General features: G+C 45.8%; 1 protein-coding gene and 1 long non-coding RNA gene across 4 annotated transcripts in view; both read left to right on the top strand.

Moving 5' to 3' along the window:
- Window positions 1-14,120: 14,120 nt before the first annotated feature.
- LOC307002560 lies at window positions 14,121-16,028 on the top strand. Its single transcript, XR_013798497.1, has 3 exons — window positions 14,121-14,233; window positions 14,844-14,949; window positions 15,956-16,028. It is a non-coding gene; the product is annotated as an uncharacterized lncRNA (long non-coding RNA).
- A 2,927-nt stretch (window positions 16,029-18,955) lies between these two features.
- The window catches only part of shf (Src homology 2 domain containing F), a gene marked incomplete at its 3' end in the record, with an annotated part of 127,943 nt that continues 119,311 nt past the window's right edge, over window positions 18,956-27,587 (top strand). For all 3 annotated transcript variants that reach the window (XM_079620283.1, XM_079620281.1, XM_079620282.1), the window contains exon 1: window positions 18,956-19,567. In XM_079620283.1, the coding sequence (XP_079476409.1) occupies window positions 19,145-19,567 (423 nt within the window). In that variant the 5' untranslated portion in view covers window positions 18,956-19,144. The remainder of the gene's footprint in view (window positions 19,568-27,587) is intronic.

Here is a 27,587-nt window from a genome sequence, read left to right on the forward strand (position 1 = left end):
TGGGCTGGCAGACCGGGTGGTGGTCCCTCTTTTTAAGAAGGGGGACCGGAGGGTGTGTTCCAACCACAGGGGGATCACACTCCTCAGCCTCCCCGGGACAGGCTATGCCAGGGTACTGGAGAGGAGAATACGGCCGATAGTAGAACCTCGGTTTTCGTCCGGGCCGTGGAACACTGGACCAGCTCTATACCCTCTACAGGGTGCCGGAGGGTTCATGGGAGTTTGCCCAACCAATCCACATGTGCTTTGTGGATTTGGAGAAGGCATTCGACTGTGTCCCTCGCGGCGGCCTGTGGAGGAGCTCCGGGAGTATGGGGTCCGGGGTCCTCTGCTAAGGGCTGTCCGATCCCTGTACGACCGAAGCAGGAGCTTGGTTCGCATTGCCGGCAGTAAGTCAGACTTGTTCCCGGTGCATGTTGGACTCCGGCAGGGCTGCCCTTTGTTCGCCGGTGTCACGCCCGGCTATGCCGTGCTGGGTGTGTCTCTCCCTGGCTTGGCCAGGTGTGGGTAATTAAGCCTGCATTGCCTACTGCTGATGTTCTGTGTCACTTTTAGGTGGAGCTGTTGCGGTGGGTCGTGCCATGCTAATTGGTGGACTGATGAGAGAGTCGTTAAAATCACTGCCTTCCAGTTGGCTTGGTCTCTCTTTCTGCTATTTCGGCCCGACAATGAGAGGCTGGTGTCGGTCGGCGCTCCTTGCCAGTTCTCTGTTATTTTGCTTCGCACTTGCTGATTTTTGTAAATCATTTATTAATAAACCAGCATTTTAATGAAATATTAAGTTCAGTGTGGTCTCCCCTATGTCAACTCTGCTTTGAGCCAAGTGGGCTTGACACCGGTTCTGTTCATCATTTTTATGGACAGAATTTCTAGGCGCAGCCAGGGGCCGGAGGGTGTCTGGTTTGGGGACCACATTATTTCGTCTCTGCTCTTTGCGGATGATGTTGTCGTGTTGGCCCCTTCAGACCAGGACCTTCAGAATGCACTGGGACGGTTTGCAGCCGAGTGTGAAGCGGCTGGGATGAGAATCAGCACCTCCAAATCCGAGGCCATGGTCCTCAGTCGGAGAAGGGTGGCTTGCTCACTCCAGGTTGGTGGAGAGTTCCCTCCTCAAGTGGAGGAGTTCAAGTATCTCGGGGTCTTGTTCACGAGTGAGGGAAGGATGGAACGGGAGATTGACAGACGGATCGGTGCAGCTGCTGCAGTAATGCGGTCGATGTACCGGTCTGTCGTGGTGAAGAAAGAGCTGAGCCGCAAGGCGAAGCTCTCGATTAACCGGTCAATCTACGTTCCTACTCTCAACTATGGTCGTGAGCTGTGGGTCATGACCGAAAGGACAAGATCCCGGATACAGGCGGCCGAAATGAGCTTTCTCCGCAGGGTGGCTGGGCGATCCCTTAGAGATCGGGTGAGGAGCTCGGTCACTCGGGAGGAGCTCAGAGTAGAGCAATGGGTGACATGTCCGGTGAGGATGCTGGCCATGCAAGAACTGGGATATTTTCAGCTTCCAGGAGTTGCGTACAGACCCTTGCAACATGGGGCCGTGCGTTATCATGAGCAACATGAGGTGATGGTCGTGGAGGAACGGCACAACAATGGGCCTCAGGATCTCGTCACGGTATCTCTGTGCATTCAGAAGCATCATAAGATATGGTGTATTATGTCTTGCACTGGATATTTTGGTAACATTTTATAATAAGACCCGTTAGTTAATATTGGTTAATGCATTATTAACTAACAATGACCTATACATTTGTTAAAGTACAATGCGCCTGCCCATACCATACCCCCTCCCGCCACCACTCGATCCACAGCGCTGACATCAGCACAACGCTCCCCCACACGACGCCACACACACTGTCTGCCATCTGCCCTGTACAGTGAAAACCGGGATTCATCCGTGAAGAGAACTCCTCTCCAGAGTGCCGGACGCCATCGAATGTGAGCATGTGCCACTCCAGTCGGTTACGGTGACGAACTGCAGTCAGGAGACCCGGTGAGGACGAGCATCAGATGAGCTTCCCTGAGACGGTTTCTGACAGTCTGTGCAGAGATTGTTTGGTTATGCAAACCGACAGTTGCAGCCGCTGTCCGGGTGGCGGGTCTCAGACGATCCTGGAGGAGAAGACGCTGGATGTGGAGGTCCTGGGCTGGTGTGGGCACACGACGTCTGCGGTTGTGATGCCGGCATGCCAATCGCACGCTCCCTCAAAACGACATCTGTGGCATTGTGCTGTGTGATAAAACTGCACATTTTAGAGTGGCCTTTTATTGCGGACAGCCTAAGGCACACCTGTGCAATAATCCTGCTGTCTAGTCAGCATCTTGATATGCACACCGGTGAGGTGGAGGAGTATCTCGGCAAAGGAGAAGTGCTCACTAACACACATTTAGACAGATTTGTGAACAATATTTGAGAGAAATAGGCCTTTTGTGTACAATGTGAAAAATGGGGGCAAAAACAAAAGTGTTGCGTTTATAATTTTGTTCAGTGTAGTTAAGTAGACACACACACACACACACACACACACACACACACACACACACACACACACACACACACACACACACACTGAACAGATGACGCTGAATGCTCTACCGAGTTTCTGTCTGGCTCCTTTATTTCTTGGACAACTCGATATGGCCGGCTGATTTATTCTCCTGTATCATTTAGTTCAATTAAATATATTGTGCTGGAACGAGTCCCGGCGGGCTCATTCTATCAGCCAGCGCTAATTATTCCCAATCACAGCGTCCTGACCGTGACACGGCCTACTCACTGGACTGCTAAACAGCATGAGCACGTGTGTGTGTGTGTGTGTGTGTGTCCAGAGAGAGAGAGAGAGAGACATAGGCCTGCATGAGGAGTCGTGGGTGTTTCTAAAGTATATCTTAGTTTATGAATGCTTGAAAGTACATTCAACACTTTAACCATACTTCAGTAATAGAACAAGAATTATGAAATTACATAAAAAAGATGAGCTGCAGTCCAAGTGGTTAAAAAATATCTTAAACTCAGCTAATTGCATTTAATATAAATTTCAACTTGAATAGATTTTTATTTAATTGTAAATAGCATGCAATAAAGTGTCCGAAAACCCACATTCAGTTTTCACCGAGTATGTTTGTTTAATGTATAATATTAGCATAATAAGTATCTGAATCTGCTTCATATAGCGGCTGAAATGAGTGATCTCAGTAGGCATCTCTCTGTCAGCTCTCGGCTCCGGCACAGTCTCTGATTGAGCTCAGATTACTCATATATGGCATACACTGTATGCATGAGAAATGATCTGTAAGTGCTCCAATTCTTCCAATCTCCAGATCCCGGAGTGAGAGTGCTTTAAAGCTCCTCAGATACAGCGATCGAGCGCGTAATGTCTCCGGAGAAAGCGAGCCGCTACAGAGATCTTCCGTCGTGGCGTTTGAGTGAAATTGAGCAAGCAACATAAAAATCAGCCTCTTATCTACTGATGTCATGTGATAAAGAGTTTAGCCTGTGTGTGAGGGTTAATGAGCCTCGTGTTGGTCATCTCTGCGGTGTGTGTGTGTGTGTGTGTGGCCCGAACACGTCTCACACACCATCATCCATCATCCTCAGTGTCTAATCATCCTCAGACAACCAAGAGGACATGCGCTCACTCGCCCTGACAAGACACAAGGAAATTACTTATTTATCATTCACAGGCCCGTGAACGCAGGCCATGGTGTGTCACACACACACACACACACACACGCACACGCACACGCACACACACACGCACGCACACACACACCTAAATGGAGTTGAGGAGCACTTCTCCTTTTTTGTGTGTATTTTTTATAGCCTACTCTGCAATGGAATATAAAATTGCAATGCCAAAAAGGTTGTCATGGTGATTTTCTCTGGATAATAGACTCATGATTTATGATATGATCTTCAGATGATTCTAGTGACCAGGTCAAAGCTGTGATATGGCTTCCAGATTAGTTTACTGAACCCAGAAATCAAAATTTGTCCACTGTCTGGTGAATTTTTTTGGTAAATGTTTGGTACTATAGTGACTGTTTTAATCTACACTAGAAAGGCATTTTAAAGTCAGAAGTTGTGCAGATTGTGTTTTGTGATCACACAGACTGCCAAAAAGCATTAATGCACATGTCTTCCTTTACACACTCATTCCAATTTTAAAAAAAATCCAATTGCTAACACACTAAAATGACATGAAGGGCACCATTACTTAAACTGACACACAGAGAGCAAAACCTCTTCTCAAGTCTCCAAACATCTAAACACATTTTCTGCTTCACACACATTTTGCAGTTAAAAATGGCACTTTTTAAATGCACTGAACACGGTTCTCTGCATAAGACACAACAATCTGACATAAAGTCACATGTTTGCCATTTCAAAACACTGCCATTCAAAATGTCACTACACGAGCTGATTGGCCAATACACGTGACCTGGCCAAACACCCCGAGAATCGACACTTTGGGGAACGCCTTCAGCGTGACGCGTCTGAAGCCCGTATGGAACTAGTCCCATCTTGATTGGTGTTGCGTCATGACGTCACTCGTGACGGCGATGCGGAAGCTAAAAAAGGACGGTGGATCATAACAGCGTCAGCTTCTGATTGGTAGAAGCAAGATCGTTCTCAGGAGCGCCAGAAGTGTGGCCGAGGGACGCAGCATCTTCTCAGGAAACAGTCGTACCGCGAGACGTTCCCTTTCGAGGGAACTTGCGTTGCTTCGAGAATCGACACTTTGGGGAATGAATGCCCACTGCGCCACACTGAGAGATACGCCCTGGTGTGAAGCAGTCTGGCACACTCAAGACGAGAGAACCTGTGAACCCGGTGTAGAGCGCAGATCCAGACTGTCATGTCTTATGAAGGTGTGTGGATACGCCATGACTGATGACACCCAATCATAGACCCGAGCGTGAGCCTCTGCGTCATCGTTTCTAAAGTCCTCCGCTTTGACCGTCTTCACTAAAACGCCCTCCAGAGATTCAAAACGCAAAATGGGGTCGGCAGCGTTTCTAAACCTCTCCGTTTTAGGTCTTCGTTTTTGCCGTTGTAGTCTGGACGGGAGGTGCAAACGTAGCAAAGGTCTCCATTTCTAAACGAAAACGCAGTAGTGTGGATGGGGCCCAAGGCACATAGTCGGGTCTATCTGCTCAAGGAAAGCAACGGATAGCGCCCGCAGGTCCCCGACTCTCTTTAGGGACGTTACAGTGAGCAGGAAGGCTGCCTTCAAGGATACACTTTTCTCAGACACCTCATCCCAGGGTTCGAAGGGTTAGGGAAGGATTAAAGGAAAGAGAAACCATATAAAATTTTTTTAATTTTTTTTATATGATTTATGATGACGAGGTTAGAGCTCATGAAAGCGGTTGTCAGCTGTGTTTTGAATGTTGTCAGGGATTCGGGATGAAGCCGGGAGATGTTCCACCAGGAACAGCGAGAGAGAATGTTCTGGAGAGTGATTTCGTGCCGTCGCTCATTGACCGATCGTTGAAGACCAGACGTGCTGCAGCGTTAAGGATCATTTGTAGAGGTTTAATTGCACATAATGGAAGTCCAGCCAGAAGAGCATTGCAGTAATCCAGCCTAGACATGACCAGGGCCTGCACGAGGAGTTGTGTTGCAAGCTCAGTTAGGAACGGCCTGATCTTCCTGATGTTGTGCAGAGCAAACCTGCATTATTCAGATATTTTACAGTTTATTAATTGAGTCTTGTTGCTTTCAGTTGTTCTATAGAGTATATCTCTCACAAGATACTGTATGTGTCTGTCCTCAGAATGGACTGAATGTACATCGCCATGAAACTGTAAATCAAGACCTAAAGACTGTAGCAGCACTGTATATGAATATAGCACTGCTTTTACAAACACTTTCTATGATGGAAATCAAATGTTTAACAAGTTTGTTCTACTCCACACTTTCATGGATGGAAAAAAGCCAAAATAATAACCTTAATAACTGAGAATCCATACCTAATTAAAAGACAAACTAGGTATTGATATATCACAAAGGTTCTGGAAAGTCACCCAGGCGGGACATTAAAACACGAGCGAACGGTCAATACGTAATTAATATGATCAGAACAAAAGCCTAAAGACTCTGTGCCTCAGCAACGGCTCGTTATTCCATGTGTCGTTTCACACAGATCAGTAATGCTGTTGAAATGGTTTTAGGTGAACATGTGTGGCGTGTGTTTGTAGGGTTATCTGTCCTGAAAGCGGTGTCGATGACGCGTGACGGTGTGTTTTCAGAGGCACGATAACATAGTGCTAATATACAAGCAAGAGATCTCTAGCAGATCTCACAAAACAATGAAAAACAACGGCTAAATCCCCAAGCCGTATCCGTGTCTTTCTTCACGGAGTTGAAGATCTCCGGACCGGATCAGTCAGAATGACAGTTGACTTGAGAACTTCATAACTTCTTGTTGCGATGAACACAACAGATATTCAGATTAACGCACACGACGGCCATTTTAAGTCCACAAGACTGCAAGCGCACATGAAGGCCCCATTTTAACGATGAAACGCAAGTGTCAAAGCGCAAGTAACTCTGTGGGCGGATCCCGCAAATCTGAAATGTGTGTGTCTGAAGTCGCTTTATTACTCATAGGTGTGGTTTGGGCGTAACGTGAAATAAACCAATCAGAGCGTCCTCTCACATTCCCTTTAAGAGCCGGCGCGCTTGTTCCACGGCGGATCGCTATTATAACGGCGGATTGCTATTATAACGGCGGATTGCTATTATAACGGAGGATTGCTATTATAACGGCGGATCGCTATTATAACGGCGGATTGCTATTATAACGGCGGATCGCTATTATAACGGTGGATCGCTATTATAACGGCGGATCGCTATTATAACGGCGGATCGCTATTATAACGGAGGATTGCTATTATAACGGAGGATTGCTATTATAACGGCGGATTGCTATTATAACGGAGGATTGCTATTATAACGGCGGATTGCTATTATAACGGCGGATTGCTATTATAACGGCAGATTGCTATTATAACGGCGGATTGCTATTATAACGGCGGATTGCTATTATAACGGCGGATTGCTATTATAACGGCGGATCGCTATTATAACGGCGGATTGCTATTATAACGGCGGATCGCTATTATAACGGCGGATTGCTATTATAACGGAGGATTGCTATTATAACGGAGGATTGCTATTATAACGGAGGATTGCTATTATAACGGAGGATTGCTATTATAACGGCAGATTGCTATTATAACGGCGGATCGCTATTATAACGGCGGATTGCTATTATAACGGAGGATTGCTATTATAACGGCGGATTGCTATTATAACGGAGGATTGCTATTATAACGGCGGATTGCTATTATAACGGCGGATCGCTATTATAACGGCGGATTGCTATTATAACGGCGGATCGCTATTATAACGGCGGATTGCTATTATAACGGCGGATCGCTATTATAACGGCGGATTGCTATTATAACGGAGGATTGCTATTATAACGGAGGATTGCTATTATAACGGCGGATTGCTATTATAACGGCAGATTGCTATTATAACGGAGGATTGCTATTATAACGGAGGATTGCTATTATAACGGCGGATCGCTATTATAACGGCGGATTGCTATTATAACGGCGGATTGCTATTATAACGGAGGATTGCTATTATAACGGTGGATTGCTATTATAACGGCGGATTGCTATTATAACGGCGGATCGCTATTATAACGGCGGATCGCTATTATAACGGCGGATTGCTATTATAACGGAGGATTGCTATTATAACGGTGGATCGCTATTATAACGGCGGATCGCTATTATAACGGCGGATTGCTATTATAACGGAGGATTGCTATTATAACGGAGGATTGCTATTATAACGGAGGATTGCTATTATAACGGCGGATCGCTATTATAACGGAGGATTGCTATTATAACGGAGGATTGCTATTATAACGGAGGATTGCTATTATAACGGCGGATTGCTATTATAACGGCGGATTGCTATTATAACGGCGGATTGCTATTATAACGGCGGATTGCTATTATAACGGCGGATTGCTATTATAACGGCGGATTGCTATTATAACGGAGGATTGCTATTATAACGGCGGATCGCTATTATAACGGAGGATTGCTATTATAACGGAGGATTGCTATTATAACGGCGGATTGCTATTATAACGGCGGATTGCTATTATAACGGCGGATTGCTATTATAACGGCGGATTGCTATTATAACGGCGGATTGCTATTATAACGGCGGATCGCTATTATAACGGCGGATCGCTATTATAACGGCGGATTGCTATTATAACGGTGGATCGCTATTATAACGGCGGATTGCTATTATAACGGCGGATCGCTATTATAACGGCGGATCGCTATTATAACGGCGGATCGCTATTATAACGGCGGATTGCTATTATAACGGCGGATTGCTATTATAACGGCGGATTGCTATTATAACGGCGGATTGCTATTATAACGGCGGATTGCTATTATAACGGCGGATTGGCGGATTGCTATTATAACGGCGGATTGCTATTATAACGGCGGATCGCTATTATAACGGCGGATCGCTATTATAACGGCGGATCGCTATTATAACGGCGGATTGCTATTATAACGGCGGATTGCTATTATAACGGCGGATCGCTATTATAACGGCGGATTGCTATTATAACGGCGGATTGCTATTATAACGGCGGATTGCTATTATAACGGCGGATCGCTATTATAACGGCGGATCGCTATTATAACGGCGGATTGCTATTATAACGGCGGATTGCTATTATAACGGCGGATCGCTATTATAACGGCGGATTGCTATTATAACGTCGGATCGCTATTATAACGGCGGATTGCTATTATAACGTCGGATCGCTATTATAACGGCGGATTGCTATTATAACGGCGGATTGGTATTATAACGGCGGATTGCTATTATAACGGCGGATTGCTATTATAACGGCGGATCGCTATTATAACGGCGGATCGCTATTATAACGGCGGATTGCTATTATAACGGCGGATCGCTATTATAACGGCGGATTGCTATTATAACGGCGGATCGCTATTATAACGGCGGATCGCTATTATAACGGTGGATTGCTATTATAACGGCGGATTGCTATTATAACGGCGGATTGCTATTATAACGGTGGATTGCTATTATAACGGCGGATTGCTATTATAACGGCGGATCGCTATTATAACGGCGGATTGCTATTATAACGGCGGATCGCTATTATAACGGCGGATTGCTATTATAACGGCGGATCGCTATTATAACGGCGGATTGCTATTATAACGTCGGATCGCTATTATAACGGCGGATTGCTATTATAACGTCGGATCGCTATTATAACGGCGGATTGCTATTATAACGGCGGATTGCTATTATAACGGCGGATTGCTATTATAACGGCGGATTGCTATTATAACGGCGGATCGCTATTATAACGGCGGATTGCTATTATAACGGCGGATCGCTATTATAACGGCGGATTGCTATTATAACGGCGGATTGCTATTATAACGGTGGATTGCTATTATAACGGCGGATTGCTATTATAACGGCGGATCGCTATTATAACGGCGGATTGCTATTATAACGGCGGATCGCTATTATAACGGTGGATTGCTATTATAACGGCGGATTGCTATTATAACGGCGGATTGCTATTATAACGGCGGATTGCTATTATAACGGTGGATTGCTATTATAACGGCGGATTGCTATTATAACGGCGGATCGCTATTATAACGGCGGATTGCTATTATAACGGCGGATCGCTATTATAACGGTGGATTGCTATTATAACGGCGGATCGCTATTATAACGGCGGATTGCTATTATAACGGAGGATTGCTATTATAACGGCGGATTGCTATTATAACGGCGGATCGCTATTATAACGGTGGATCGCTATTATAACGGCGGATTGCTATTATAACGGCGGATCGCTATTATAACGGCGGATTGCTATTATAACGGCGGATCGCTATTATAACGGTGGATTGCTATTATAACGGTGGATTGCTATTATAACGGTGGATTGCTATTATAACGGCGGATCGCTATTATAACGGCGGATTGCTATTATAACGGCGGATTGCTATTATAACGGCGGATCGCTATTATAACGGCGGATCGCTATTATAACGGCGGATTGCTATTATAACGGCGGATCGCTATTATAACGGCGGATTGCTATTATAACGGCGGATTGCTATTATAACGGCGGATCGCTATTATAACGGCGGATCGCTATTATAACGGCGGATTGCTATTATAACGGCGGATCGCTATTATAACGGCGGATTGCTATTATAACGGCGGATCGCTATTATAACGGCTGTTTAGATTAGAGAATCAAAGTGTGTGTGTTGTTCACACGCTACATAATGACCAAGCACGCGATTTTCTTTTTTGCAGCATCTATCAGGATAAAGACAGAATCAAACCCATGACCTTGATGTTGCCAGCGTGACGCTCTGCCACAGGACATCAATCTCTCGACGAGACCCTGTTAACACAGACATCACACACACACACACACACACACACACACACACACACACACACACACACACCTCTTGATTGAGACCCTGTTAACACAGACATCACACACACACACACACACACACACACACACACACACACACACACACCTCTTGACGAGACCCTGTTAACACAGACATCACACACACATACACACACACACACACACACTCGCATCTCTCAACGAGACCCTGTTAACACACACACACATACACACACACACACACACAAACACACTCACATCTCTCGACGAGACCCTGTTAACACAGACATCACACACACACACACACACACACACACACACACACTCACATCTCTCGACGAGACCCTGTTAACACAGACATCACACACACACACACACACACACACACACACTCGCATCTCTCGACGAGACCCTGTTAACACAGACAACACACACACACACACACACACACACACACACACACACTCACATCTCTCGACGAGACCCTGTTAACACAGACATCGACATCACACACACACACACACACACACACACTCGCATCTCTCGACGAGACCCTGTTAACACAGACAACACACACACACACACACACACACTCACTCACATCTCTCGACGAGACCCTGTTAACACAGACATCACACACACACACACACACACACACACACACACACACACACACACACGCACACACACACATCTCTCGACGAGACCCTGTTAACACAGACATCACACACACACACACACATACACACACGCACACACACACATCTCTCGACGAGACCCTGTTAACACACACACACACACACACACACACACTCACATCTCTCGACGAGACCCTGTTAACACAGACATCACACACACACACACACACACACACACACACACACGCACACACGCACATACACACATCTCTCGACGAGACCCTGTTAACACACACACACACACACACACACACACTCACATCTCTCGACGAGACCCTGTTGTGTTTGTAACACTGACTTCCAGCTCTGATTCCTCTATTTTATTACCCTGAGGAGTGATTACTTCCCTGGGTCGCCCTGGGTTAGAGAAGTATTGATTGAGACGCTGAAGAGACGAGCTGAGCACACACACACACACACACACACACACGCAGGGGCCTACAGCACAGTACGCCAGTAGTGTGGAACATTAGGTGAGGTTCCTGGAGAAGAGTTGACCGAGGACACGCTGTCAGGGGTTTAAACGCTGGAGAGAGAGTGAGCGCAGGAGAAGAGGAGAGGAGCTGTGGATGTTCATAGAGCAGTTTTGAGAAGAGCGTCAGTGAAATGTCAGAGCGAGCGAGAGAGCAGAAGAAGAGGGAGAGGTGAGAAGGTGAAGAACAGAGTCGGAGCAGATATATGAAGCACTGAGACTGAATCCTCATTCCCCTTCAGAAAATATCATCCAGATCGCCAGTCTGATATTTATGTATTTATTTTTTTCCGTCTGACATTTGGGAAAATCACTTCAAATGGTAAATATGTGAATTATTTCCCAGAAGATTGCAGCACGCTCCTGAAGAATAAGTGCTTCATGCAACATTCAAATGGACTTTAAATATCACTGTGCAGTTATTGATGATGAAGTCATCATCATCATCATCTTCATCCTCATCATCCTCATCATCCTCATCCTCACTGCATCTCCTGTGTGCACTGTCAGACTGAACGGGTAAAAGGTGTTTGACTTCATCAGCCTCTCGTGGATCAGAGACTCGTCCTGTAGGATGCAGAATATTCTCACATTAAATACATGAGAGCAATTCGAGATGATTTATTAATGGTTAGTAATGACTCAGAAATATGTTCTAGCGATTTATTTTGAAAAGGAAAATTTGATTTCTGAATGTTCTCTAAATGTTGAAAACGTTTTATGAATGTTGGTTATAAACGTTATTGTATCATTCTTCAAACATTATGGAACGTTACTTTTGAGTAACATAAAAAAATGTCCAACTTCTAATGTTTTAGAAAAATGTTCCATGAACGATGTATAAATAATGTATCTGTGCTAACGTTTTGAGAACATTATTAAAGACCAGATAACTGTGAATGAACGTTCTATTAACGTTATTAGAAGAACATTTGATCTTAACTTTGACAGAACGTTCCTGTCATGTCTTGAAAGGAGGATGCAATAATGCAAGTAAAAAGGTTCTTTATTGGTAGTAGGTAAGTCAGATGTAAACAACACAAACACGGTGGCAGTAGAGTGGCGCAGGGACCTCGATGGGCAAAACGGATGATGCTGGTGATGAATGATGGAATGTCCGTGATGAACCAGAAGACATCCAGGCGAGGAACACACCGACTCACGATGACGCCAGACTGAAGCAGGAACGGGAAAACGCCAGACAGACGGGCGGATTAATATGAGAATGAAACACGGGTTTTAATTTAGAAACATGAAAGGATGAATTCTCCTGTATGCCGGAGGACGTTTGAGGCGGACTGCCACCAGACTAAGGATCTTGGTGACAGTGAACGGGCCGAGCTAGCTTGTTAGAGACAAAGCGGAGTGGAATGTTCTTGGTTGAAAGCCACACTTTTTGACCAGCGACGTATTCGGGAGGCCTTGACCGGTGGCGATCGGCCTTAGCCTTGGTGTGCACTTGGAGCGGAGTCTCACGGGCTCTGTTCCATGTGCGGTGACACCTCTGGGCGAAGGCATGGGCGGAGGGGACCGCGACTTCGGATTCCAGACTGGGAAAAACTGGTGGCTGGTAACCTAAGCTACACTCAAACGGAGATAGGCCCGTGGATGACACTGGCAACGAGTTGTGAGCGTACTCCACCACTGAAAGCTGCTGACTCCAGCAGGAAGGATTCTTAGATACCAAACATCGCAACACTCTTTCCAAATCTTGGTTGGCTCTCTCGGTTTGACCATTGCTTTCGGGATGAAACCCTGAAGACAGACTGACACTCGCTCCCAGTAATTTACTAAACTCTGGCCAAAATTTGGTCCCCTGCCAGAAACCACGTCCATCGGGAGGTCATGTAAGCGAAGAACGTGGTCCACAACGGTCACCGCGGTCTCCTTGGCTGAAGGTAATTTGGGCAAGGGAATGAAATGAGCCGCCTTCGAGAACCGGTCCACCACGGCCAAAACGACCGTATTGCCCTGGGAGGGCGGTGATAAAATCTAGCGCTATATGGGAGCGTTTGGAGTAACCCATCTGGGGTCGATTGGAAGTCTTATCAGTGGCACGAATCGAGCAAGCCAAAACAAAACTGTGATTGTCGCGAACCATTACTGGCCACCAGAATCGTTGCTTGACCGGAAAACTGGTGCGGTTAACTCCAGGATGACAAACCACCCATTGGATAACGTCAGACCGTAATCCCTTCAGCACAAATAAACGATTCGGTGGGCAACCGGGCGGAGGTGTTACCCCGTCTAAGGCCGTCTTGACCTTCGATTCGACCTCCCATGTGAGTGTGGAGACAAATAGGGTCTCGGGTAAAATGCACTCGGGAGTAGACGGGCGTTCGGAATGGTCAAAAATACACGATAAAGAATCGGGTTTGATGTTTTTGGAACCCGGGTGGTACGCGAGGAACACACCAAACAGGATCACACCGACTCACGATGACGCCAGACAGAACCAGGAACAGGACACAACACAGGAAAACTTCACAACGATCTGACAACGACAAGAGGAAACAGTGAGTATACGGAGGAGCGTTGATCAGCGGTAATGCTCAGTGACCACGCCACACACACACACACACACACACACACACACACACACACACACACACACACACACACACACACACACACACACACACACACACACACACATACCCACATACCCACATACCCACAATGACAATGGACAAGAAAGAGACAGTGAATTCATGAACCGTGACAGTTCCCTGTCAGGATTATGGCATCTGGAGCTGAAGAAGAATGTGTGTGTGTGTGTGTGTGTGTGTGTGTGTGTGTGTGTGTGTGTGTGTGTGTGTGTGTGTGTACTTTATATTTCATAGGGTAATCTGAAAGAGATATAGAGAGATATAGTACTTATTTACTCAAACAAAACACACCTGAGACTTTGAAGGAAATTAATAATACATTTCAGTTACACACACACACACACACACACACACACACACACACACACACACACACACACACACACACACACACACACACACACACACGTATAGGCCTGTATATCAATATATGTAAAGGTCATATGGCTCCTGATGTCATTTCTTCTGTGGTTCCAAACTCTGATTTAATTTTCACATCATCATGTTTGATGGACAGGTGACGGGTGATGGACAGGTGACGGGTGATGGACAGGTGATGGGTGATGGACAGGTGACGGGTGATGGACAGGTTACGGTGTCGTGTTACAGTGAGTCTTATACAGGTAAGCTGTGATATTAAAATCAAACAACCAAATCTTTACTGTACTATAGCTTATGACAAAATACACATTTTTAATAATACAATAATTATAATTAGCATGCTGATCATGATTTAATTTATTGATTTATGTTTTTGTTCTATACTATAATTCAAACTACATTATTACAACACAAATCAACCTGCAAAACATATTTTTATGTAAGAAACGGGGTAATTATGTATCGTCAACGCTCGGTTGAAGCGCAAACAGCAGCTGTCAATCATCTTGATTAGCATCGCTCAAACGCAGATTTTCAATAATAAACTTTTTTAATTTTAGTCTTGTTGTAATTTTATTCAGCGGGAAACAATGTCGCCTCCGTTGCATTCACTGCTTCCATGTTTCTCACTGACGAGCCTCTAAAGTTTCCCACTCAACACATGTGGGCGGGGCTTGATTGTGTCTGTGGGGATTTGATTGGCTGATTGGCTGGTTGTGGTTTGCTATTGGCTGATCTCATGTGAGTGACAGGTTATAGCCCCGCCCTCGTCATCAGAGAAGAGAAGAGATGCTGCTGTTATTCTGATCAGAGATTATTAACACAATATTCATGTGCACCGATAAATCATTTACAATAAACACTGCAATATTCCATAAAACAACAAGAATTGTAATTTGGTTTCATGGCGACTTTAATGGCTTCAAAGTTGAACAGACATAATTAACAACGATATTAGTGAAAGCTTTTGTGCTGTATGTACAGCAGTCTCCAGAACCTCAGCTTGTTCCCCTGAAGAAAGGCATTAGCGTGAAGGAATGATGTTTAATATCTTGATGAACGAACCCTTTAAAGTGAGAAGACGTCTTCAGTCTCGAGGTCTCCAGCGATTGATCATGCTCATGGTTGTCATCTTGACTAATTGAGCTTCATGACCGTGTTTTACAAGCTTGTTATGATTTATGGAGTGTGTAAAGGTTGACGTGTGTGTGTTTACTGGTTTTGCTTCAATGCATCTTTCCTCTATAGGTTACGATGGCCAATAAACCGCATTCCCTGGAGGGTCAAGAGGTCACCGCTGTCGTGTGTGTGTCGTGTGTGTGTGTCGTGTGTGTGTGTCGTGTGTGTGTGTCGTGTGTGTGTGTCGTGTGTGTGTCGCTTCCATCGAACGGCTTTAAACCTTCTTCATGATCCTCCAGAATATTGTTCTTTAGAACTGCAGTCTCTTCTGCTCAGCAAGATACAGTAAATACAGTAAAAACAGTGAAATAATATTAAAATGTAATCATCTGTTCTCTATTTGAATATACAGTAAAGTGTAATTTATTCCTGTAATAAAAGCTGAATTTATCATCATTACTCCAGTCTTCAGTGTCACATGATCCTCCAGAAATCAGTGTAATATGATGATCTGATGCTCAAGACACATTTATGATTATTATCAGTGTTGGAAACAGTTGTGCTTCATATTTTTGAGGAAACCATCATTTTATTTTTCAGGATATTTGATGAATATAAATTTTTTGCAACATTATAAATGTCTTTACTGTCACTTTTGATCACTTTGATGTATCCTTGCTGAATAAAAATTAATTTGTTTCAAAGAGAAATTCTTACTATTTAAAATATTTAATTAGCTCTTGATTTGTCTAACAGTTGCTAATTGATTTATTGCCTGAATTATCCTGTTTTGGACTGGTTTACTTGTACAAGACTCAAAAACATGATAATTCAGACATTAAATCAGACAACGGTACTATAGTTTACTCTGCATGTGTCAGTATTAATCTTTCAACCTCAAGGTAAACTGTTAAACAAATTTGTATCTGTTTAATGGGATCTCCTACTATTTGTTGTATGAATGAGATGTATGAAATGTATTATATGTTGGCCACACATTTTTCTTTTTTCCTTGTTTGTCATGGCCGAGTATAAGCTTTAGATGGCTTCTTTGGGGACCAGTTCACATGCATGATCTGTGTTATTTGTTTTATCTCAAGTGCATATGAGTGTGTATGTGAATAAAATATATATTCTCCTCCTATAAACGGGAGAATCACTCGTCTAATGCACGTCTTCTTCTCTGAACTGCTGCTAAAAAAGCTTTTGTGTCAAGTTATAAAATACATTTCCAATCATGTCTGTTGTGTTCTGGGCAAAAGTCCACATGATGAAACTGGATTTGCAAACATTTAAAGCAAGTGGTGTTTACTTATATTCATAACTTGTGATGGTTTTAATGCACATAAAGAGTTTTAAGCACTTAAATAAGCTTTTAACTTTTGAACACTGTGTTTATCACACTAGAGTCAGGCCGCAGGATCAGTTATATATATATTATACTCTCTGATTATATCTTTATGAATGTAAGCCAGTGAATAAACTGATGTATTTAATTATCTGCATTTGATGCATGGGACACTGCCAATAAATGATTATAACTTCATGCAATTGTTTTTCCTTGAAGTGTTTCATCTAAACGGCTAATGTGTGTGTGTGTGTGTGTGTGTGCGCGCGCGCGTGTCTCTGTGTGTGTGTGTGTGTGTGTGTGTGTGTGTGTGCGTGTGTGCTGTGTGCGTGTGTGTGTGCTTTTGTTTATATTACATTGTGGGAACCAAATGTCCCCACAAGGATAGTAAAACCTGAGATCACCTCCATTGTGGGGACCAGCCAGCGGTCCCATGAGGGGAATGGGTTAATAAACATACTAAATTATATATTTTCGAAAATGTAAAAATGCAGAATGTCTCCTGTGATGGGTAGGTTTAGGGATAGGGGCAGTGTAAGTGTGTAAGTGTGTGTGTGTGTGTGTGTGTGTGTGTGATGGGCAGGTTTAGGGATAGGGGCAGTGTAAGGGGATAGAATATACAGTTTGTACAGTATAAAAACCATTACGCCTATGGAATGTCCTCACAAGGATAGCAAAACACCCTTGTGTGTGTGTGTGTGTGTGTGTGTGTGTGTGTGTGTGTGTGTGTGTGTGTGTGTGTGTGTGTGTGTGTGTGTGTGTGTGTGTGTGTGTGTGTAGTCTTTCACTTGGAGATGATTTGCTGTGACAGGGAATCAGAGAAAGCAAATGAAATGTGAATCTCTCTCAGGAGCCGTCGAGGGTTAAACTGCTCACACACACTCTGCTTCTGTCCTGAAGGACACGGGTATTAAAAAGAAATATTACTTCATAAAAAGCCACAGCACAGCGTCCCTGACTCTAACTAATGTGTTTTTCAGTGGAAAGCCTGTTAGTTTCTGAAGAACAAGGCAAACGCTCGGTTTACTGCCAGCCAAGTGCGTCTCAACGCTTCTCAACGCTTCTCAACGCTTCTCTAACTTCAGGAACTTTGAAGGCATTCATGCAAATGTTACATTATTGACAGACTAATTGGATTTTTGTAAATGTAATGTATTGAGTCATGCCAAAATGACTGTTCCGGTGCCTTCCATGCACACTTTAATGACTGATGAGAAGTGTTGAAGTGTCGCTGACTGGAGAACGAACATTGGAATGTTTTATTCCCAATATTCTTTAAAAAGGCTTTTATCATGTAAACATTACAAGTTTTAAAGCGTCTTCCCTTCCATTGTAAGTGCCTCTATAACCCAGGTTTTAGTTAAAAACGAAAGAGAAAAAGGGACAGGTGGAAGTATAATAACCTATAATGGAAGAAAACAAATCTAAGTTCAACACAGAGGTGCTGGCGTCCAGTTATCTTTGTACATGTAAAAAATGCAAAAAGTTTTATTTGCTCAAGTGCTGACACTGTATAAGCTCAGTCTGCACACAAAACAAATGCATTCAAAAATATATATTTTTACGAATGTACATCAAGTATTAGTAATATGATAAATGTACAATGATAGCATGCAGTGCCACGAGTCACCGTGCACACCACACTGGTCAACACGCAGTTTAGCACAAGCAGTGACGAGATATTTAGGAAAAAGAATCCATTCTTGTGCCTTTCAATAGCAGAGTACACCGATAGGTGGCAGTGAGTATTCTCAGGTAGAATATCCCTGTACATCTCAGCAGCAGTCGCTCAGCTGTCACACACACACACACACACACACACTCGCGCGCGCGCAGGACTGAGTCTCGCGCAGAGAGAGTTTCAGCAGCGAACAGAAAGTGAACAGGGGGGCATTTCACACACATACACACACACTCGGACAGAGCCTGGATTAAACCTCTCCCGGAGCTTTGAGCGATGCGCTGGCAGAATGGCCCGATGGTTCAAGGAACACCTGGGATTCAAAACCACCAAAGCCCCGCCGCCAGCGCCTCCGAAGCCGGACTACCGACACTTCCACACGGGCATCTCCAGCGCGGCTCCCGCGCTCCTGCTCCAGAGCTCCGGGCTCGTGCCCGCGCAACCCGACATACTCACCGCGTACAAACTCCAGAAGGAGCTGGACTTCGAGGACCCGTACACCCCGGCCGGGAACATGAACATGCCCTTCTCCTCCACGGGACTGAGCTCCACGGGCTCGCCGGACGTGAAGTTCGTGTCTCCGAAGCACCGGCTCATCAAGGTGGAGGCGGCCGAGCGGAGCGGCTCGAGCCCGGGCAGCAGTAGCGCGGTGACCGCGGTCAAATCCCCCGGTTCTCCACCCGCGGAGCCCGAGAACAGCAAACCGGAGAAGGTAAGAGACCGATGCGCGCTCACCTCCACAGGTACGAGCAGCGCAGGTGAGCCGCTCAGCAGCATACTGACTGAGCATCACTTCTCACACACTATGGGGTTTTTCAATGGTTTTCAGTTTTTTTCTTCCGTAAAAAACTTTTATATTAATCATTTATTTTATCTTTTTATAAATGTAACTTGTTTTTAGTTGTTTTATTTAAAATTAAATTTGTAATAAAAAAAATGAAATGATCATAAAATTGTGTTTAGTTTAGTAAAAAAAATATCTGTTTAGTTATTTATTTTCTCAATCTATATAGCCTATATATATATATATATATATATATATATAAAAACATTTTATTCTGATTTTTAAATGTTGTTTTTATAAAATATTTTTTCTTAATTTTTTTGGTAAAAACTTTTATATTAATATTTTATTTTATACATTTTAATACATTTATTTATATTTTATAAACGTAACTAGTTTTTAGTTGTTTTTTTAATAGATTTGTAATTTTGAAAAAAACATTTTTTTATTAAATGATCATAAAATAGTGTTTTGTTTAGGAAAAACTTTGTTTGTTATATTAACTTATTTATTGTATCCTTCTTTAAAACTAAATAAAATTCAAAAACATTTCAATTTAGTGTATCAAAAAATATCTGTATTATATTAAAATTATAATTTTAATATTATTCATTTTGTTTTATTTATTTAACCTTTCTTTAATCAAGAACCAAGAAACAAAAATAACAATTTCATCATACAAAATATAGCCTATGAATAGCAATTACATTAAAATTTCAAGTGTCTAAAAAAACCCAGAGTTATGAATTTAGACCATGGTGTGTAATATCTGCAGACATATTTATATGGGTATATGTGGTTTTCAGAAAGTTAACAGTGCAGATTAAGAGGTTAAACCTGTTGTAACGCAATGATGAAGCTGAAGGTTATTCCATGACCGAGCCAGCAAACATTTACTACAAGTGTGAATATCTGACAGGTTTCCACGTTCTGGCAGTGTGTGTGTGTGTGTGTGTGTGTGTGTGTGTGTGTGTGTGTGTGTGAAGGCTGAGCGTCAGAACCGGTCAGACGAGTGGTTTTATGTGTTCCACAACGGTTACGAACACACACACACACACACACACACACACACACACACACACACTGGCTCTGAGTTCAGATTTACATCAGGAGCATCTCTGTCCACGCTTTTGGTTATTCTTGATGTCTTTATACTGTGTGGAGTTGGAGAGTTCTTCATAGCGCAAGGTGTGCACTATATATTATATTATTTTCCATATATTGTGGGGTGGAAACGAAAACATCTTCAGAAGGGAGAGAGGCTCAAACCATTCAGGATCTACAATTCAACCTCCATTTAGTACTTTGCATAAAAGTTTTCATAAAGTTTAATTTCAAATGCATGAAATGGTTTATGCAAAATATTGAGGAAGCTTGCAAAAATTTTTTTTACTTTTTTTTTTTTTTTTTACATTTTACAAACAAAAAATTATACAAAGGGAAGACCTTGAAGGAGAGGGTTACAACAATAACAATAATCAAAACAGAGAACATTATTCATTAGAATTAGGGCTGTAAACGATTAATCGCGATTAATCGAATCCAAAATAAAAGTTTGTGTTTACATAATATATGTGTGTGTATTGTGTATAATTATTTTGTATATATAAATACACACACATGCATTCATATATTTAAGAACATTTTGTTATTTATATATAAAATAGTTATATTTATACATAATATAAATCATATAAAAATATATATGCAGTATTTAAATGCAAATATTTCTCAAATATATACATGCATGTGTGTGTATTTATATATACAAAATAATTATACACAATACACACACACACACACACACACACACACACACACACACACACACACACACACACACACACACACACACACACACACACATATATTATGTAAACACAAACTTTTATTTTGGATTCGATTAATCGTGATTATTCGTTTACAGCCGTAATTAGAAAACGAAAGCTTGTCAGATTTCAAATGTATTATTATGTCCTGCACACACTCGAGACACACTGATGTGATCTGGTGTCCTGCACACACTCGAGACACACTGGCGTGATCTGGTGTCCTGCACACACTCGAGACACACTGACGTGATCTGGTGTCCTGCACACACTCGAGACACACTGACGTGATCTGGTGTCCTGCACACACTCGAGACACTGACGTGATCTGGTGTCCTGCACACACTCGAGACACACTGACGTGATCTGGTGTCCTGCACACACTCGAGACACACTGACGTGATCTGGTGTCCTGCACACACTCGAGACACACTGGCGTGATCTGGTGTCCTGCACACACTCGAGACACACTGACGTGATCTGGTGTCCTGCACACACTCGAGACACACTGGCGTGATCTGGTGTCCTGCACACACTCGAGACACACTGGCGTGATCTGGTGTCCTGCACACACTCGAGACACACTGACGTGATCTGGTGTCCTGCACACACTCGAGACACACTGACGTGATCTGGTGTCCTGCACACACTCGAGACACACTGACGTGATCTGGTGTCCTGCACACACTCGAGACACTGACGTGATCTGGTGTCCTGCACACACTCGAGACACACTGATGTGATCTGGTGTCCTGCACACACTCGAGACACACTGGCGTGATCTGGTGTCCTGCACACACTCGAGACACACTGACGTGATCTGGTGTCCTGCACACACTCGAGACACACTGGCGTGATCTGGTGTCCTGCACACACTCGAGACACACTGACGTGATCTGGTGTCCTGCACACACTCGAGACACACTGATGTGATCTGGTGTCCTGCACACACTCGAGACACACTGGCGTGATCTGGTGTCCTGCACACACTCGAGACACACTGACGTGATCTGGTGTCCTGCACACACTCGAGACACACTGACGTGATCTGGTGTCCTGCACACACTCGAGACACACTGGCGTGATCTGGTGTCCTGCACACACTCGAGACACACTGACGTGATCTGGTGTCCTGCACACACTCGAGACACACTGACGTGATCTGGTGTCCTGCACACACTCGAGACACACTGGCGTGATCTGGTGTCCTGCACACACTCGAGACACACTGGCGTGATCTGGTGTCCTGCACACACTCGAGACACACTGACGTGATCTGGTGTCCTGCACACACTCGAGACACACTGACGTGATCTGGTGTCCTGCACACACTCGAGACACACTGATGTGATCTGGTGTCCTGCACACACTCGAGACACACTGACGTGATCTGGTGTCCTGCACACACTCGAGACACACTGATGTGATCTGGTGTCCTGCACACACTCGAGACACACTGACGTGATCTGGTGTCCTGCACACACTCGAGACACACTGATGTGATCTGGTGTCCTGCACACACTCGAGACACACTGACGTGATCTGGTGTCCTGCACACACTCGAGACACACTGACGTGATCTGGTGTCCTGCACACACTCGAGACACACTGGCGTGATCTGGTGTCCTGCACACACTCGAGACACTGACGTGATCTGGTGTCCTGCACACACTCGAGACACACTGACGTGATCTGGTGTCCTGCACACACTCGAGACACACTGACGTGATCTGGTGTCCTGCACACACTCGAGACACACTGACGTGATCTGGTGTCCTGCACACACTCGAGACACACTGGCGTGATCTGGTGTCCTGCACACACTCGAGACACTGACGTGATCTGGTGTCCTGCACACACTCGAGACACACTGACGTGATCTGGTGTCCTGCACACACTCGAGACACACTGACGTGATCTGGTGTCCTGCACACACTCGAGACACACTGACGTGATCTGGTGTCCTGCACACACTCGAGACACACTGATGTGATCTGGTGTCCTGCACACACTCGAGACACACTGATGTGATCTGGTGTCCTGCACACACTCGAGACACACTGATGTGATCTGGTGTCCTGCACACACTCGAGACACACTGACGTGATCTGGTGTCCTGCACACACTCGAGACACACTGACGTGATCTGGTGTCCTGCACACACTCGAGACACACTGATGTGATCTGGTGTCCTGCACACACTCGAGACACTGACGTGATCTGGTGTCCTGCACACACTCGAGACACACTGACGTGATCTGGTGTCCTGCACACACTCGAGACACACTGACGTGATCTGGTGTCCTGCACACACTCGAGACACACTGACGTGATCTGGTGTCCTGCACACACTCGAGACACACTGACGTGATCTGGTGTCCTGCACACACTCGAGACACACTGATGTGATCTGGTGTCCTGCACACACTCGAGACACACTGACGTGATCTGGTGTCCTGCACACACTCGAGACACACTGACGTGATCTGGTGTCCTGCACACACTCGAGACACACTGATGTGATCTGGTGTCCTGCACACACTCGAGACACTGATGTGATCTGGTGTCCTGCACACACTCGAGACACACTGACGTGATCTGGTGTCCTGCACACACTCGAGACACACTGGCGTGATCTGGTGTCCTGCACACACTCGAGACACACTGATGTGATCTGGTGTCCTGCACACACTCGAGACACACTGGCGTGATCTGGTGTCCTGCACACACTCGAGACACACTGACGTGATCTGGTGTCCTGCACACACTCGAGACACACTGACGTGATCTGGTGTCCTGCACACACTCGAGACACACTGACGTGATCTGGTGTCCTGCACACACTCGAGACACACTGACGTGATCTGGTGTCCTGCACACACTCGAGACACTGACGTGATCTGGTGTCCTGCACACACTCGAGACACACTGACGTGATCTGGTGTCCTGCATACACTCGAGACACACTGACGTGATCTGGTGTCCTGCACACACTCGAGACACACTGACGTGATCTGGTGTCCTGCACACACTCGAGACACACTGACGTGATCTGGTGTCCTGCACACACTCGAGACACACTGACGTGATCTGGTGTCCTGCACACACTCGAGACACTGACGTGATCTGGTGTCCTGCACACACTCGAGACACACTGACGTGATCTGGTGTCCTGCACACACTCGAGACACACTGATGTGATCTGGTGTCCTGCACACACTCGAGACACACTGATGTGATCTGGTGTCCTGCACACACTCGAGACACACTGATGTGATCTGGTGTCCTGCACACACTCGAGACACACTGACGTGATCTGGTGTCCTGCACACACTCGAGACACACTGACGTGATCTGGTGTCCTGCACACACTCGAGACACACTGACGTGATCTGGTGTCCTGCACACACTCGAGACACACTGACGTGATCTGGTGTCCTGCACACACTCGAGACACACTGACGTGATCTGGTGTCCTGCACACACTCGAGACACTGACGTGATCTGGTGTCCTGCACACACTCGAGACACACTGACGTGATCTGGTGTCCTGCACACACTCGAGACACACTGACGTGATCTGGTGTCCTGCACACACTCGAGACACACTGACGTGATCTGGTGTCCTGCACACACTCGAGACACACTGACGTGATCTGGTGTCCTGCACACACTCGAGACACACTGACGTGATCTGGTGTCCTGCACACACTCGAGACACACTGACGTGATCTGGTGTCCTGCACACACTCGAGACACACTGACGTGATCTGGTGTCCTGCACACACTCGAGACACACTGGCGTGATCTGGTGTCCTGCACACACTCGAGACACACTGACGTGATCTGGTGTCCTGCACACACTCGAGACACACTGGCGTGATCTGGTGTCCTGCACACACTCGAGACACACTGGCGTGATCTGGTGTCCTGCACACACTCGAGACACACTGACGTGATCTGGTGTCCTGCACACACTCGAGACACACTGACGTGATCTGGTGTCCTGCACACACTCGAGACACACTGACGTGATCTGGTGTCCTGCACACACTCGAGACACACTGGCGTGATCTGGTGTCCTGCACACACTCGAGACACACTGATGTGATCTGGTGTCCTGCACACACTCGAGACACACTGATGTGATCTGGTGTCCTGCACACACTCGAGACACACTGACGTGATCTGGTGTCCTGCACACACTCGAGACACACTGACGTGATCTGGTGTCCTGCACACACTCGAGACACACTGACGTGATCTGGTGTCCTGCACACACTCGAGACACACTGGCGTGATCTGGTGTCCTGCACACACTCGAGACACACTGACGTGATCTGGTGTCCTGCACACACTCGAGACACACTGGCGTGATCTGGTGTCCTGCACACACTCGAGACACACTGGCGTGATCTGGTGTCCTGCACACACTCGAGACACACTGACGTGATCTGGTGTCCTGCACACACTCGAGACACACTGACGTGATCTGGTGTCCTGCACACACTCGAGACACACTGACGTGATCTGGTGTCCTGCACACACTCGAGACACACTGGCGTGATCTGGTGTCCTGCACACACTCGAGACACACTGATGTGATCTGGTGTCCTGCACACACTCGAGACACACTGATGTGATCTGGTGTCCTGCACACACTCGAGACACACTGATGTGATCTGGTGTCCTGCACACACTCGAGACACACTGACGTGATCTGGTGTCCTGCACACACTCGAGACACACTGATGTGATCTGGTGTCCTGCACACACTCGAGACACACTGATGTGATCTGGTGTCCTGCACACACTCGAGACACACTGATGTGATCTGGTGTCCTGCACACACTCGAGACACACTGATGTGATCTGGTGTCCTGCACACACTCGAGACACACTGGCGTGATCTGGTGTCCTGCACACACTCGAGACACACTGATGTGATCTGGTGTCCTGCACACACTCGAGACACACTGACGTGATCTGGTGTCCTGCACACACTCGAGACACACTGGCGTGATCTGGTGTCCTGCACACACTCGAGACACACTGATGTGATCTGGTGTCCTGCACACACTCGAGACACACTGATGTGATCTGGTGTCCTGCACACACTCGAGACACACTGACGTGATCTGGTGTCCTGCACACACTCGAGACACACTGACGTGATCTGGTGTCCTGCACACACTCGAGACACACTGACGTGATCTGGTGTCCTGCACACACTCGAGACACACTGGCGTGATCTGGTGTCCTGCACACACTCGAGACACACTGACGTGATCTGGTGTCCTGCACACACTCGAGACACACTGGCGTGATCTGGTGTCCTGCACACACTCGAGACACACTGGCGTGATCTGGTGTCCTGCACACACTCGAGACACACTGACGTGATCTGGTGTCCTGCACACACTCGAGACACACTGACGTGATCTGGTGTCCTGCACACACTCGAGACACACTGACGTGATCTGGTGTCCTGCACACACTCGAGACACACTGGCGTGATCTGGTGTCCTGCACACACTCGAGACACACTGATGTGATCTGGTGTCCTGCACACACTCGAGACACACTGATGTGATCTGGTGTCCTGCACACACTCGAGACACACTGATGTGATCTGGTGTCCTGCACACACTCGAGACACACTGACGTGATCTGGTGTCCTGCACACACTCGAGACACACTGATGTGATCTGGTGTCCTGCACACACTCGAGACACACTGATGTGATCTGGTGTCCTGCACACACTCGAGACACACTGATGTGATCTGGTGTCCTGCACACACTCGAGACACACTGGCGTGATCTGGTGTCCTGCACACACTCGAGACACACTGATGTGATCTGGTGTCCTGCACACACTCGAGACACACTGACGTGATCTGGTGTCCTGCACACACTCGAGACACACTGATGTGATCTGGTGTCCTGCACACACTCGAGACACTGACGTGATCTGGTGTCCTGCACACACTCGAGACACTGACGTGATCTGGTGTCCTGCACACACTCGAGACACACTGATGTGATCTGGTGTCCTGCACACACTCGAGACACACTGGCGTGATCTGGTGTCCTGCACACACTCGAGACACACTGATGT

The sequence above is a fragment of the Phoxinus phoxinus genome (assembly GCF_949152265.1).
Source record: "Phoxinus phoxinus genome assembly, chromosome: 8".
NCBI classification, from domain to species: Eukaryota; Metazoa; Chordata; class Actinopteri; order Cypriniformes; family Leuciscidae; genus Phoxinus; species Phoxinus phoxinus.